The following is a 16,051-nucleotide window of genomic DNA, read 5'->3' as shown; positions in this document are numbered from 1 at the left end:
AAAATAGTAAAACACAATACAGCACGAAAACAAGGCTGTTAGTAAATTTCCATCAAAAAAAGATTATTTGCGTGCCCGCTTAGTGTCATCTGTAAATTATAAGTAAAAATAAGAAACAAACAAAAAAAAATGCCTCGAGCTGCTTTCTTTTCAAGTTCATCCCAATCCTCTGCATCACTAACATCCTCTTCTTCAAAATTCGATTCCTCATCTGATGCATTCTCATCATATTCTGATTCTTCTTCACTCTCCTCATCTTCAGAAGCAGTAAATTCACTGCCCTCTTCTTCACTTTCAGCACTCTCTTCATCGGATTCATTATTCACTAGTTTAAAATTATCAAAAAATAGACATATATATAAAAAAAATTACAAAATGCCCATCCACCTTCTTCAAAAAATGCCAGTGGATCATCATTAATAGTCTTCATAATTGTTGCCCAATTAAGATTTAAAACACCTTCTGTATATACGATATCAACAGAACTAATCATCAGACAAAAAACTATAAAAAAGGACAACTCACTCTAACCAATCCTTTACATTATCCAATTGACTCATTGGAATAGTATTAATATGAGCAGGAGATCGACGAAAATCCTTAAAAACAAAAACCTAGAAACCAAATAAGTCCAATCTTAAATAAATTATAAAAAAATACAAGATCAAAATTCTTCAGCCATCATTAGTCAATATATAATTTTTCATATCATCTTTTTACCTTAAGACCGAACTGTACTCTTTCTAAATGAGCAATTTCTATATCTGAAAGTGTTATAACTAAAAAAGGAGGATCAGTAAGATGAACTAAACATTCGGTTGTCGGTTGCAAAAGAACATTGCTTCGAAACGGAACACCAGTAAAACCAAGCTCGCGTACAGGAATATCAACATCTGTCTCACCTTCATTCTAAAAAACAATAAATAACAAAAAAAAAAATCACAATTTTACTACAGATTCGGATATTTTTTCACTAAAAGCTTTAAACTCTCTATTTAATGCAGCTCTTCTTCGCCGTTCTTCTTGTTCCAATTCTAATTCATCATCATCGCCATATCTATACTTTCTTTTTTTATTTCCAGTTTCATCAAATTGCATATCAGATGCTTCTCGATAAAATTGAATATCTTTAGCTCTTCTTTTACCAACCATAATAGGATTCTTTAAATGAACATGAATCAAAGCGATCAATTCATGATCACAAGGCTGAAAAAAAAGATGTTTAATATTGCTAAAAAGAAGATCAATCTTATGATCAGATCTCAATGGGGACTGATAACGCAATCCATTTTGATGAATCTCCAATTCACCAGGAACACGTTTACCATCTAAAGCAGGACGAACAAATACATCGACTAACTTCGGAGACCTGTGATCTGTAATTATTAGAAATATTTGCCAAAAAATACAAAAAAACACTTTTAATTTCTATTAAATTATCTTGTTCAATAACATCAGCCATTTCTTTACGTTCAGCTTCACGCTTAGCAACATTTTTTTTCATTTCTTGAATTGATGTAAAAATTTCAGATATATGTCGAGCATCAGAACTTCTAAAGGTTAAACTTCTTATAAAACTTGCACTAAGATCATCAAACGGCTACTCCCAATAAAAATAAATCAATTAAGAATTCACGAGAAATACCATATCATCTTTTTTTCCAACACCTTGACCAGGAGTAAGAAAATTAAGTCGTAAATAAACATATTCTCCTTCATCATTTTTACTTGCATTTTTCAATGTTAGTATATGGAAAGGCACAGGCCGACCATAAATCGGAACAATAATACTGCTATTTTTCGTATCAACCACAATTTTAAGACTACTTATAGAAGAAGGCATTTGAGAATCTCTCTTATAAGACTCAAATTTCTTAAGAACAGGCTTTTCTATTCCATTCTGAACCCCATTTCCATTTGAAAAACGACTTAAGCCCTCATCTTGCTTTTTCTGTGCTAGTTCTTTCTGATGCTGTTTCCGTCTCTGCTCAGCAGAATCGTCAACCTTTTAGATTAAGTAAAAAATTCAATAAATACAATTTTATACATCTTTATTTTCTCCTCTGGTTTTTCTTTTCAAAATTGCAGAATTGACAGCAGATGCTTTACGTTTAGGCCTTCTTTTAGATATTGTCTCTTTTTCAGATAATTCATCAGTCTATAATGCTCGAATAATATCAACAATATTTATAAGAACTTACATTATAATAAGATATATCGTTATAAGATTTCGGATTATCTGTATAAACAACAGGAACATCTTTTGTAACTCTTATTGTATCAATTAACAATAAACTATATGTTCTGTTTCTATTATGCTGAGGTTTAGGATTTTCAATACCATTAAATCCAATACTAACATTCAAAGTCATACCATCCTTTAAAACTCTATTATTCTTTGAATTCAAGATCAAGTTTCTATCTTGAAACTCTATTCCAATACCAAAACCAATATTACGAACAAATTTGGACTCAAGTTCAGGGTATTTCACTCGAATCAATCCAACGGCCTTATTGTATACATCTTTAATAACAGCACCATCCTTAATATTTTCAAATACTTTTTTCTGAAGCAATAGCAAAAAATTATAATAAATTTCTTGAGACTAACATTTCCTCAAAAACATAAATAAATCTAAAAAAATTACCTTATTTGGGTCAATCATATATGTTCTTCCAATATTCGAACAATAAGATTTATAACGCAAACCAAGTGAACACAAAATCACATCACCTTGAAGCAAATTATCATCAGAAACAGCTGACGGTCTCAAATCATAGTTTCCAGAACTTTGAATAATTGGGGTATAACACCATTCAAGTTGTTCTGGATCGAACTAACACATAATTAGTTCTTAATAAAATAATAGGTTTTTGTAAACATCAGGGCTTATTTTCATTTCCTTAGATCGCATAAATGTATCATCCTCAAGCGTACGCTCAACCATTTCTGATAAACGTGAATGTGGAACTTTATCATCTTCATCAATAATTGTAGACATCTTATCAACAAAATATGTAGAAATTAGAACAGTACTTGCTTTACACGCCATACGTATACACTTCTATTCATTGATCAATCAATTGCTTCATCTAAATTAAAAACTAAACCAATTCATCATCCTCTTTCACAGACATAACCATCGCAATACCAGAGGAAACATCAACTTCTTCAAATGCCTCAGATTTATAGATAGAACGCCATTCATCTGCAAACTTTCCCTTAAAAACATCTTTTGCCAATACACCCAAACGTTTCTAATAACATTAATATTAAACTATAAATCAAAAAACAACCCCTGATTTTTCCATTGCTTCTATAACCTTTTTCAATATCTCTGTGCTTTCAGGCGCATGTTTTGAACGTCGTAAAATAGTCATCGGAAAACTCTCCACACCCTCTCTTAAAGTCTCCAAAATTGTTGCTGCAACAACAATTACTAAACACGAATATCCTGCAGCATATTTCCATACCCTTCTTATCACTTGCTAAAAAATAAACCATTTCCAATGTCAATAGCATCAACATATCTGGAAATTCATAACCAAGAAGCCAATTCTAACAATATCAAAATATAAAAACAAAAATATAATACTAACATGTAATGAGGAAGTCTTTGAATAGGGGTTGTCTTCATCTAAATTTCCTTGAAGCACTAATAATGAGGAAACCTCAAAAAACACATGGTCTTTAACGTGCAGATAATCCTAAATAAAAATTAATAAGAAAAAAACATAAAAAACAAATGCAACTAAGTTAGCTGCATTACTTCCAAACCTTCCAAAATGCAAGCAATAGACGAATTCTCCGATCAAAAGTCTTAGCATCTAGTCGGATTTCTGCCATCTTCACAACATCATCGTACACGGTAACGGCAATTAAAGAGATGCCAAAAAAAAGAAAGAAAAAAATATACAAGAAATAAGGGACAGGAAGTGAATATAAGACATTATGAACGAAAAATACTGTTATGTTGCATTTCAGAAAGTCTATATGCAAAGATAAGCACTAAAAGACGCAAATCGTCAAAAAATATACTGTAATTTATTCAGTAATAATCAATAAGGGATACAAAGCCTACAGGAATGAATATGTAAGGACATTGCCGACAATACTCATCCCAGTCTTTGCCGTACTTAGCCTTACAACGATGTAAATCCCGCGAAACACGATGAATCAAGACAATAAAGAAGAAAACAGGATAAAAGTACGGTAAAGGACTTGAAAATCCAGTAATCAGGCCCCATGAAAGTGCTTGAATAAAATCAGCCTATGAAATTTAGCCTACCATTAACCCTCGAACAGAAAACCAACAGTATAGTGAATTTTTCTAGCAAACCGATCTTAAAGAAGTCAACATATAAAAGAAAAAGCAAAACATACACCAGCCTGATGTCAACAGTGTGCCCCCATTCGCACATTTAATATAAGTAGGGTTTTCTAGTGTTTGCCAAGGTAACTGAGGAAACGTCTTACGCAACAATAGCTCACCCTGTTGCTGCTGACGGAAACGATTTTTTTGACTAAAGGACAAAAAATATTACGCAAAAATAGATAAAAAACCTTACCTATTACAAGTATCAAAAACATAATAGGAACACAGCAAAGTAACAAAGCAAAAAATATTATAAGCCGTAGACCATTGATACATATAAGGAGAATGATTTGCCAAAAACAAAGTACAATGACAATAGGTAAATGGAACCCCTGCCATATTCCAAAAAATAAGCATGAATCCCCATTTCTCATAAGCCATATCCCTATATAAAAATAAAATAAAGAAAGAGAAAAAAACACCACTATACCATGTTATAACAATCAATTCCTCACCTTTTGCACACGCATTCGCATACAAATAATGAGCAAAAATAACAAAACAAACCTGTGGAGAAATATATCCATAAACCTCATATTGCTTCACACCAACTGCAAGAGAAATAAAAAAAAGGATGAACCAGGGTATACGAACTTCAAAAAACATCTTAAGATCAAGATATTTGCCTATGCGTGGGTTAAGAACAGCACCCATAAACAAATCATAAACAAAACAGCCCGACATGCGATGCTGATTTCCAACAAAAACCCCATAAAAATAAGCAACAATAGAAACGAGAATTCCTGATAATATAGAAACAGATAAAAGCGGTCCAAACTCCGTCACCAACGTATACATATCAAATATACCCGAAACATGAAGTACAACCATTCCTATAAGTGAAGCATAAAAAGACCATGCCGCATTACAAAAATACGTTAATCTTTCCTGATTCCTATGTGATAACGGCAACCCCTTCGAATATACCCCTGGTAACGTCACTGCCAAGAGTGCTTGCACCAGCAAAAAAGCCCAATATATAATCCATGCACGAACATGAGGAAACGCCCCTTCTACAACATGTCCTACCATTCGACACAAAAAACCCCAGTATGATTCTCCCTTTGTTCGCCATACTAATTGACTGTCGTAAAACGCAGAACAAATCCACATATAATACATTAAACATGGGAAAAAAAGCATTATAAATGCCACTCCTATTGGTCCTCCAAACTCATAATACTGAAACATATCCATTTCTAAACTACGCTGGCGTGCACGAGATGTAGACCGTGTTACACGCTGTGTTTCTATATCTACTTTAAAGGGCCGCCTTGACCGTGAAGTTTTTGGACTTTGCTGACGCAAAGCTGTTGATGAGCGCGTCTTTACTGGTGTTTTTGCGCTTTGTGAGCGTGTTTCAACCATGATTAGACTGCAGGGACCTTTAAATGCTTAAATATACACCCAATGCAAAAATATGTATGCCCAATGCACGTTATATGCGCAAATACGCAAAATTATATGCGCTTTATATGCGCTTTATATACACTCTACCTGTGCCTTACAATGCACACTACTAAAACAACCCGCGTAAGCCGTCAATAGCAACCCGATCGGCTTCACAGACATGTAGAGGGTTAGGGTTAGAGGAACAAGTGTTGGCCGTGGTTATTGAAGAACCGACAGTAATAGACGAGCTATATAGAAATTACAGAAATATTAAAATGTGTAAATAGGGAATTAAGGAATTATACAAAAAAATGATAGACTATATAAACCATAATACAAAGTAGAAAAAAGTATATATAAATAAAGAGATATAAAGCCAAAATATAATGGCAATGATAAGGATGATGTAGAGGATTTAAGCCTAATGTAAATAATGAAGGCAATAAAGTGTAGATTATATAAAAATAAGAGTTATGCAACAAAACAATGAAAATAAAAATGAACACAAAAATTAAATCTGAAAAAAACCGTGAAAAATGGAAAAGTCTTTAGTCATGTAGATAGAAAAAAATACAATCAATGTAAAAATCCATCCTGAAACGGAGACACATTAGAATGCTAAATAAAGATTTCAAAAATATTCAAAAAAACTGTATAAAAATTGCCTGATATATTTTCAAAATCATCTTAAAGCAGTTAGAGAGCCGTTAAAAATAATAGAGCCCTTGATAAATCGTTTGAACATGATGAACATCTAGCAAAAATACTACAACTCAAACATTGTCTTTAATAACCCGCAAAAACAATACACTATGATGCACTAAAAGATACTATGTTGTAGAAAAATATACAAAACATAATAGTATTTTCCAGAAAAAACCAGTTTAAGTCAAAAAACCCAAAATCAAGAAGTAATATACAAAGATATTAATGATTGAATGTAAAATAAAATGTTAGATGACTTAAAAATAAATACCTAAAAAACCAAAATTACAAAGAATATTCAATAACTAGTAATACACAAAATGAAAAAATAAACCATAAATCATGAACGGAGGTAAAAAAGAAGATAAGCAAATCGATTAGGCAGTTCAGATGATGACGGGATAACGTGTTCTGGAAGAATATATGAGATATGGGTATCATCTACACGAATCCAAGACAGAGTATCTTGACGGAGATCGACTGTATAGTGACCACCAGAAGCAGACATCCCATGATGATATACAACTAAAAAAAAAATCAAAACAAGTACAAGTATAGGATAGAAAAATTACCAGCAAAAAGAACGAATTTCATATTTTTCTCAAAACGACGATGAGGACTCATAACAGTTGGAGGAATTTCAAATTGTAGAGGATAATGAACATTTTTATAAGATTTCTGAGTACCACCAACGTTATCATAAACAAAACGTTTAAGATGGAGAATAAGAACTTGCGGTAATGTCTCAATGAAAACTTGCTTTGTTGCTTTTAGTTTTTCACCTAAAGATGAATGCCAGTCTCCATTAAGAACTTCTGGTTGTGTAATATTCTGAAGTGCTTCTTCTATGGAATCTATATGAAAAGGCTCAATATCAAGTTGTAAAGATCGGTAAGGCTCAAGAGTAATCGATGGTTTCATTCCAGATACACGCAAAATAGAACGAAAATTCCCAGTAAAAATGGGGGTTAATGGAGATTCAGATACATTTGCCTAAACATAGTCAAAATAAAAAGACCAATTTCCAAAAGATATGCAAATACCGATCGCATAATACTTGTTTTCTGCTTTGGACCTACTTCGACCCATTCATTGTCATTTTTGTCTTGAGAATGATCTGAAAAATCGGTAAAATTCATACAATTCATACGATTGAGCGTGCAAATACTAGAAATAACAGGATCTGATTTCATTTTATCAAGAAATTCCTCATGAAGTGCATCAAGCAAAAGCCCTAAAAACTCTTCTGCATCTTCTTGATGTCCTCTCTAAAAACCGTAGTAAGATAACCCATAAAACAAACAATATAAATCAACAAACCCTCATCGAATCAAACAGTTTGTTTCCTCGCATAGCTATATAAACATATTCTGGAATAAAAGGTTCTCCAAACTCCTCGATGTTTTGTTTTTTTGCTTGAGAAGTACCATTTAAAACAGGTTGGGTTATAACTGAAAACTCACGAATAAAAGAAATCCTATTAAAATTATTAACATAAAATTAAACTTAAACTGAACCATCTTACAATGCATTTATCAAAGATACATCATTAACAGAACTATTTACCATTTTTTTACTAATTTCATCCAATAAATTATAAAAGGGAGGACAAAAAGCCAAAACTTGAAGAATCTTATAATGTTGTCATTGAATACCCATAAAAACATATAATACAAACCACATTCATAAAACAAACGTTACCTGTATTAATGAGACCACGCGGCTGAAGAACATAATGCTTTTTCTCAGGACTCAACTTAATTGCATCAAATGCTTGATTCAAACCGTTTACCACTGTATCGGAAGCAATGGGAGAAACAGATTTAGATGGAAGTACAGCCGCATAAGATGATCCATGACCTTTAAGCAAATCTGACCATGATCTTGGAGCAGTACGGGATTGTGGAACAGAAACATCACTTTCTAAAACCTCTTCATCTACAAGTACTTGATTTAACGGTGAAATTTCGTTTGATTCCACCAATGTCTCAATTTGAGTTTTTTTTTCAGAAACAGGTGCTGTCTGAGCTTGATTATTGAAAAGCTGTTTCTGGATTTCCTCGCACTTTAAACACTTGTACTTCCTACGAGGAAAAGGTTTATCTGGAGCCGAGTACCATGGAAGCTGATAATTCGTTAATAGAATATCTTTAAAAAAAAGATTTTTTTCTCAGAAAAAAAACTTACCACAGGAACATGTCTTTGAGGATATCCGTTTATTTGTTTTAGATCACTTTGGGACTCATCAAAGTCTTGTTCGCCCATTTTTTCCAAAAACCTCGTTTCACTTTTTTTTATACGTTCTATATGTCCGTTTTTTAACCTAAATTAACCTACATTTTACGTCATTATTTAACTCAGATAAATTATAAATCTATAGACTTATAAAAAGTATTTTAAACAGAAATAAACCATAAAACACTTAAAACTCAAGGTAAAATATATTATTTTTTCCAAATTAAATAACATTTAATGAACATAAGAATAAGTAAATTTATTTTAAAAATCATCTCACAATAACTACATTTGAGTGCTTTTCTCAAATAAAATATTAGTTTACTTATTATTTTTTCCAAACAGACCTTAACTATATCTTACCCTGTCTTTAAAGGATTCATTTAAAAAACAAAATTAAAGATTTAAACAACTTTTATACCTAGACCTTTTTCAATTAAGTGAATGTTTAATTCACTTAATGAAAGCAAAACTGTATTATTGAGCCTTTGAAAGGAATATAAGTACTCTTGAAAAAAATATTTATCATTTAACCAACTTTTTAACAATATGGACATCAAAAATCATGAAATCACGAAAAATCACATTAAAAAATGGTGCAAAGGTAAGCTATATTTATGACAACACATAATTTCTTAAAAAAGCAAAGAAAATGATGATAGCAAGCAAATTTGTTTTTTACAAAATACAGATAATAACAAAGGTAACAAAAACCAGCCTAAATCATCACACAAAAAACAAAAAACATTTTCTAATAAACTGGAGAAAAAGAAAGATATTTTTTTAGACTATAATGTTAAATCCTTTAATCATCTTGAGAAAATATCACTAACGCATCTATTCAACTTCTCATACCCTCAATTATTTCATACTTCACAAGTAGCAATACATTTAAATTGCAAAAACACAAAAAATCAGCAAAAATCTAGAGACAGTTTTCACTATAAGGGAAAGGAATATTTCATAAATTCTAATTATCGATTTATTGTGAATCCATATGAAGATTATCGTGTACAAACGCTAGATCCCGATATACCTATACCTTGGAAAAACATATTCCAAATACTTATTTCACGACTTGCACAACATAGACCATGTCCAATATGTTTAGATGAAGATCCTATAGCACCACGGATAACAAAATGTGGACATATTTTTTGTTTACACTGTATTATATCTTATTTTGAAAACAAAAATGAAGAAAATGATAAACATATCAAATGGAAAAAATGCCCGATATGCTTTGATGCTATCTATATTCCAGATTTAAAACCTATACGATGGTATGATAATGTTTCGTCAGAATTACCTATTGAAGGGAAGGAAATACTTCTTCGTTTATTTATACACAAACAAGGATATATTTATGCATTTCCATATGAAAATTTCTCAAAAAATACAAGCGAAGGAGTTATTCCATGGTATTTTGAACAAGATGTTATGGATTATTCTCGTATCATGAAAGCATCCGAAGATTATATGATTGGCGAAATAAATCGTGAACTTGAGCAATTAGAAAAAATAAAAAACAATGAAAAAGAACATATAGAATTAGTAGAAGGCTCAATTGATAAAACTATACAATGCATTCAACAATCTATATTATCATTTAAAAAAATGCTGGATGACCATAAAAATCCTTGTACAACACCAATATCGTTGAAACATAAGAGTAATATTGAAGAGCTATCACAAGAAATAAACAAAAAATTGCATATGCAAGACAATACATCGAACAATTCAACCAAACCATCATACGACATACAAAAAACCAATTCATATCTATTTTATCGACCTCAAATAGTCGCACATTATTATTTGTCTATGCTGGATATCAAAATACTTAAAGCGGCATTCGGAGACTACAAATTTTTCCCTCCAAACATTATTGCCAGGGTAGAAAATATATCAACTGGCCATGTTGTAGATAATCCACTGCGAAAGCGAATAAAATATCTTTCCCATTTGCCTTGTGGCTGTGAAGTCTCGTTTCTGGAATGCGATTGGTCAGACGTTATCGACGAATCGATTCTGCACAGGTTCGATAGTGAAATCTGCAAGAGACGGCAAAAGAGAAGAGAAAAAATCATGCAAGAATCAAAATGTGCATATTTCAGAGAAAAAAACTGCCAGCCAAAACCGTGACATACCGTAACATACCGTGACATAGGAACACTCCCTACCTGCCCTCTCCGCCCACCATGCATCTGCGACTTTCTTTGCTGACTTGGCATAACAATGGTTAACTGCTAACGACCAATAAAATACATCTACTCCTAACACCCCAAACCTAACACCCCAAAACTGTCCCAAAACTGCCTCAACCTCACCAAGTATGCACAAAATACACAAAAAGAAACACCGAAGCTTTTATAAAGCTTACAAAGTCAAAACCATGCACTCCAATAAACTCAAACAAACACCGCTGCTGATTCAGCCCATTTCCTGTCCCGGGTATCTCGCCATCACTGCACACACCTCTCCAAACAAAATCACCCAAAACCCCCCAGTATACTCGCTCATGCGCCCCCACCCAACTGCAACCCAATTACACATCCAACCCGCTTCATTAATCCTCATCTCATTAATCCTCATTAATCCGACCAAAAACATGCCATGCACAAACCCTAACCCCAAGAACCCCAAACCCCCGTTAATATAGACCCAAAACGCTGACAAACAAAACAAACCACTCTTCCAAAACCCTATCTCTCCTAACCCTAACTACCCGCCCTTACCCATACCACACCCCGACACCCATACACATACACGTGCACACATACACATACATATTACGTATACACATATACACGCACGCGTACACGCCCATGCACGCAGGGCCCTAGTCCAGCCACCCAACGCGCTCAAACGCCTGCCAGAGCCTGCTTGCCTTATTCACGTCGATCCGCGCACACCTCTGCGCGTCTGTCCGCCGGAACCCAAGCCCTGCCTCCTTCCTTGCATGATACTCTGCAAATATCCGCCGCTTGTTGTCCAAATACACCATTGCTGGTAGCCGCAGTTGCGACGCCAGATACACCTCTGCCGGGTGGAGCTCTCCCACGTGCGGATCGTTTGACAGATCCAGCGGAATCCCCTTCCACTCTGCTCGTAGCGGCCGCGGGTGGTTGATCTTATCGAGGGTCGATGTTGGCGGGCAGAAGTCTGGTAATTCCTCATACGGCGTGTTTGCCACGTCAAACGACTGTGTGTGTGCATAGTGTTCCCGCGACGACTGCTTCAGCTTAGGCACTGCTGGCAACGGCGCCGGCAGTGCTCCTCGCACTGCTGCCCGTGCCCGCGCCCGCCGCACCACCCGTGCCCGCTTACGACCTCTCTCTCCAAGGGCCAGCCACCGCCGTTCGTTCCGCAGCATTGCGCGCGGATCCTGCTTGTACAGGTCAAAGACCCGCGCTACAAACGTCGCTGATCCGCCGATCTGCACTGCAGCCCTCTCTGCTCCACCGGCGCCTGCAGCGGCCGCTGTCTCCAAGTCCCTTGGAGACGGCGGCGGAGACGGGATAAACCCATATATCTGGCGTATGCGCTGATCGCGTGTCTCATGCGCAGCGCCCTGCTCTGCGTGGAGCGTGCGCGGCAGCTCTACCTTGGACCACTGTGAGCCCGGCGGCGCGTGTGTCTCCGGCGGCGAAAGCATACTAAGCGCGTCAGCAAAGGCTATTTTTGTGTGCAGTTTACCTCATCGCCGTGCTCGAGCGGACGGCGCCGGAAATACCCGTTGCCCAACCCTAGCTCGGGCTTAGGGCTCGCCACCCAACACACCCCCCAACGCCCCAACAGCCACGCACCAGCATACCAGCCCAGCAGCACAAATAGCTGCAGCATGCGGCACGCTGCAACTGCATGTGGCGCATGCGATGTATGCGACATATGATTGTAGTTGCACAGCATGGCGTGCATAGCATGGGGTGTGCGCACAGCAGAAAGTGTACATAGTGAAAGTGTACATAGTGTATATGGCAGTATGGCAGACAACATGCAGTGTGTATAGTGTATACTGCTAGACAGCATAGACAGCATAGACAGCATAGACAACATAGATAGTATATATAGTATATATAGCATATATAGCGTATATAGTATGTATAGTATGTATAGTGTATATAGTGTGCAGTGTATGCACAGTGAGTGTGCACGGGGGCGTACAGTGTACAAGTGCATATGGCTGTGTATATGCGGTGTGCAGTGCGTGCAGTGCAGTGTATGGTGTGTATGGTGGTACAGCACGTATAAGTGTATATAGCATATACGGTGTACCGTATGCAGTATGTATATAGTTATAGTGCATGTAATGCATATCGTTACAGTGCATACAGTGCAGTGCATAGAGTGCATAGTGCATATAGTGCAGTGTGCATATACGCGTGTATCTGTATATGAGTGTAATATATGAGTGTATATGTCTATATATGTGTATGCGCGTGTATATAGCGGGTGTATGCACACACTGCACAGGCAAACGGTATGGGTGTCAGTATGTACAGTGCACATAGTGCATGTACTGTGTACACCGTGTAAAATGTGTATACAGCAAATATAGCGCACACTATACATATACAGTGCACCGTATGCATCATATGCAACGCAGACTGACATATGCACTGCACATATACATATGTACAGATATACATACGTATATACACACGTATATACACGCATATATATACATATACACACATATACACACGCATATATGCACATACATATATACACTGACATACACATGTACACATATACACACGTATATACACATATACACACGCATATATATGCACATACACACAGCAGCCATATGCACTTGTACAACTTGTACACTTGTGTACCAACGCTGTGCGCTGTGTATATATGCACTGTATGTATGCACCTGTACGTTATTATGCACACTACACTATACATATACACTGCACATGCCATGCACTATACATATTGTACACACTATATACTGTCTATGCTATACATACTATATATATGCTATACACACTGCACGTTACAGTGCATACATTGCTACACTGTACGGCGCATATGCTGCAGCGTTGCGGGTACACTGTGCATATATTGCGAATATACATGTACAGAGCATACAAAGCATACTGCATGCATAGCATATATAACATAGCGTATACAATGTATATAGCATACATAACACACATAACGTGTGTAGCACACATAACGTGTAGCATAGATAGTATATATAGTCTGCAGTGTATAGTGTATGTAGCACATATAGTATAGTGTATGCTGTGTATAGTCATAGTGTGCATAGAGTATAGTGTATGATGTGTATATATAGTGGTATATAGTATATATGGTGTGTATAGTCTATATAGTTATAGCACATATAGTGTATATATAGTGTATGGTTATAGTGTATATCTGTAGTATATGGTATAGCGTGGTATATAGTGTATAGTGTGTATCAGTATATAGTATACACAGTACATATAGTGCATATAGTGCAGTGCACAGTGCATACATATACTGTATAGCATACACTGTGCACTGTACCTGTATATGCATTTAGCCGTACATACACCTGTGGACACACCTTCCGCGTGTGCATGCCGCGTGTGCATACACGTTATAGCTGTGGCCAGACACAAATTGGCGGCACACACCGCATAGAGCAGCGCAGCAACGAGTACCCTGTGCATGCAAAGCATACCCTGCTGTATACTGTACACTGCTATACACTGCTATACACTGTTATACATTATGTTATACATTATATGCTATATGCTGTACATATATGCTGTACATTGTATGTTATATGTTGTACATTGTGTTGTATGTGCATGTGCATGTGCACGGGCTACTGCAATGTGCAGCACGGCGGAGGCAGGGCGGCGGCAGGGTCTGCTGTGTGGCATGCACTATACTGTGTTGTGATACACCACGTGGGCAGCAGTCTGTGCGTGCCTACGTCGCCATGGCGACTGCCCGCCCAAGTCCCACCTGCGCTCAGCTTATACCTATGCAGTGCGGTGTATGCAGTGTATACTATATACAATATACAGTACATACAATATAAAGTATATGCACTCCAAATACACTCTAAAGCATGCATAAAGCATGCAAGGCAATCCTGCTGGCCATACGCCACAACTTATAACGGCAGAAACAGTGCATCACACCACGTGGTGTGTCCCGTCTAAGAAGAGGGTGTCCGTACATACATCAGGAGATAGGCCTGCTGAGCAAGCACAGTCTGCAGACCGACAGTCGAGACCTACAAAGTCAGCAAAGCCAGACAGAAACAGTGCGAGACAAAGTCGTCATTGAAGCGTGACCATGTGCCATTGCTTGCCCTACAGAAAGCATAGTAGTGGCCAGAACGTGTATCACTGCCTGCATGGACAACAACGGCAGCCAGGCGGTACTGCACGGGGCACGTGCGCTGCAACATCAGACGGTGGCCGCCAACCGCAGGGTAGCTCACCACAACACTGTAAGGGCGCTCTGAAGGCGCAGAGGCGTGTCCCGTCTTTTCTGTCACGTGAGAGCGTGTCCCGAACACACTCACTCTCGTCGATATATCAGAGTCACGTGACACACTGGTAAAGTCACGTGATCTCATAGGGGAGCGGCTGCGAGAGCGAGACGGCAGTCGACGTGAGGCACGTGACTTTTTGGGCGCCCTTTCAGCCGAGAGAGTGTCCGAAGAGCTAGCGTGGACGGATGCGGAAGGCGTGTTTCGTTGGCCATTAGCGCGACGCGTAGCGCGACGCGCATCCGGAGGCGCGTGTGGAGACATGTACGGAGAAAGATCGAGTATCTCGGGATAGCGCACATGGCGAGAGAGCTTTGCAGGCCTGGGAGCACAGGTAAAGCGCTTGAGATGGAGGGTGAGAACAGGAGGAGCAGTGTAGATGGTCGACTGTTTGTGAGAATCGACAAGAACAGCACAGATCTCGCAGCGGTAGCGGTTGGGGCCAGCAAGTCTCTCGGCACAGACATAGGCAGCAAGTGCATCGTCGAGAGAGGCAGCGAGATCGAGAGAAAGATCGAGATAGACAGGATAGGTGGAGGACACGTGACCACATCGAAGGCACGTGACCTGCTGGCAGAGGTAGCCGCCAAAGATACAGTAGATGACCGAGGTTTCCTGGCTCGCAAAATCGAGGTTGCTGCAGGTGTCAGTACTGCAGGAGCCGCAGCAGCAGTGCAGTGGCATCCTTTGGTTGCCATAGCAACCCTTACACAGCAACAGCTGCAGAGGCAGGTACCTGTAGGGGCGGATGCAGGAGCGCTGCATTTCTCCAAGCAAGCAGCGGAGAAACTCGTGTGCATCTTCCTGGCGATAGGGCTGGAAGCGGCTCGAGATC

The 16,051-nt window shown here is 37.6% G+C and overlaps 6 protein-coding genes across 6 annotated transcripts; 1 reads left to right on the top strand and 5 right to left on the bottom strand.

The window, feature by feature from the left end:
- Positions 1-63: 63 nt before the first annotated feature.
- T551_02206 (chromatin-remodeling protein SPT16) lies at positions 64-3,915 on the bottom strand (the record flags this gene model as incomplete). The annotated part of the gene is made up of 18 exons (XM_018374469.1): positions 3,754-3,915; positions 3,601-3,708; positions 3,475-3,559; positions 3,298-3,425; positions 3,112-3,258; positions 2,883-3,065; positions 2,649-2,837; positions 2,202-2,606; positions 2,048-2,158; positions 1,646-2,005; positions 1,420-1,600; positions 952-1,376; positions 721-909; positions 661-672; positions 526-614; positions 373-485; positions 122-325; positions 64-89 (listed from the first exon to the last, which is right to left on the bottom strand). Exons 1-18 carry the CDS (start codon positions 3,826-3,828, stop codon positions 64-66), a joined length of 3,030 nt encoding a protein of 1,009 aa, XP_018229421.1. The 5' UTR covers positions 3,829-3,915.
- Positions 3,916-4,049: 134 nt separating this feature from the next.
- T551_02205 (delta(24(24(1)))-sterol reductase) lies at positions 4,050-5,744 on the bottom strand (the record flags this gene model as incomplete). The annotated part of the gene is made up of 5 exons (XM_018374468.1): positions 4,050-4,271; positions 4,316-4,344; positions 4,385-4,524; positions 4,570-4,761; positions 4,807-5,744. 5 exons carry the CDS (start codon positions 5,742-5,744, stop codon positions 4,050-4,052), a joined length of 1,521 nt encoding a protein of 506 aa, XP_018229420.1.
- A 1,069-nt stretch (positions 5,745-6,813) lies between these two features.
- On the bottom strand, positions 6,814-8,738 carry T551_02204 (mRNA-binding ubiquitin-specific protease UBP3; the record flags this gene model as incomplete). The annotated part of the gene is made up of 7 exons (XM_018374467.1): positions 6,814-6,998; positions 7,046-7,466; positions 7,517-7,741; positions 7,794-7,950; positions 7,999-8,105; positions 8,152-8,598; positions 8,661-8,738. 7 exons carry the CDS (start codon positions 8,736-8,738, stop codon positions 6,814-6,816), a joined length of 1,620 nt encoding a protein of 539 aa, XP_018229419.1.
- Positions 8,739-9,257: 519 nt separating this feature from the next.
- T551_02203 (uncharacterized protein) lies at positions 9,258-10,853 on the top strand (the record flags this gene model as incomplete). The annotated part of the gene is made up of 2 exons (XM_018374466.1): positions 9,258-9,312; positions 9,358-10,853. The coding sequence occupies 2 exons, from the start codon at positions 9,258-9,260 to the stop codon at positions 10,851-10,853; spliced, it is 1,551 nt and encodes a 516-aa protein (XP_018229418.1).
- Positions 10,854-11,550: 697 nt separating this feature from the next.
- T551_02202 (uncharacterized protein) lies at positions 11,551-12,366 on the bottom strand (the record flags this gene model as incomplete). Its single annotated transcript, XM_018374465.1, has 1 exon — positions 11,551-12,366. One exon carries the CDS (start codon positions 12,364-12,366, stop codon positions 11,551-11,553), a length of 816 nt encoding a protein of 271 aa, XP_018229417.1.
- Positions 12,367-14,955: 2,589 nt separating this feature from the next.
- Positions 14,956-15,480, bottom strand: T551_02201 (uncharacterized protein; the record flags this gene model as incomplete). The annotated part of the gene is made up of 1 exon (XM_018374464.1): positions 14,956-15,480. The coding sequence occupies one exon, from the start codon at positions 15,478-15,480 to the stop codon at positions 14,956-14,958; it is 525 nt and encodes a 174-aa protein (XP_018229416.1).
- Positions 15,481-16,051: the final 571 nt, after the last annotated feature.

This window comes from Pneumocystis jirovecii, assembly GCF_001477535.1.
Source record: "Pneumocystis jirovecii RU7 chromosome Unknown supercont1.9, whole genome shotgun sequence".
NCBI classification, from domain to species: domain Eukaryota; kingdom Fungi; phylum Ascomycota; class Pneumocystomycetes; order Pneumocystales; family Pneumocystaceae; genus Pneumocystis; species Pneumocystis jirovecii.
The sequence above is the reverse complement of the archived record's forward strand: the minus strand, read 5'-3'. Positions and strand labels throughout refer to the sequence as shown.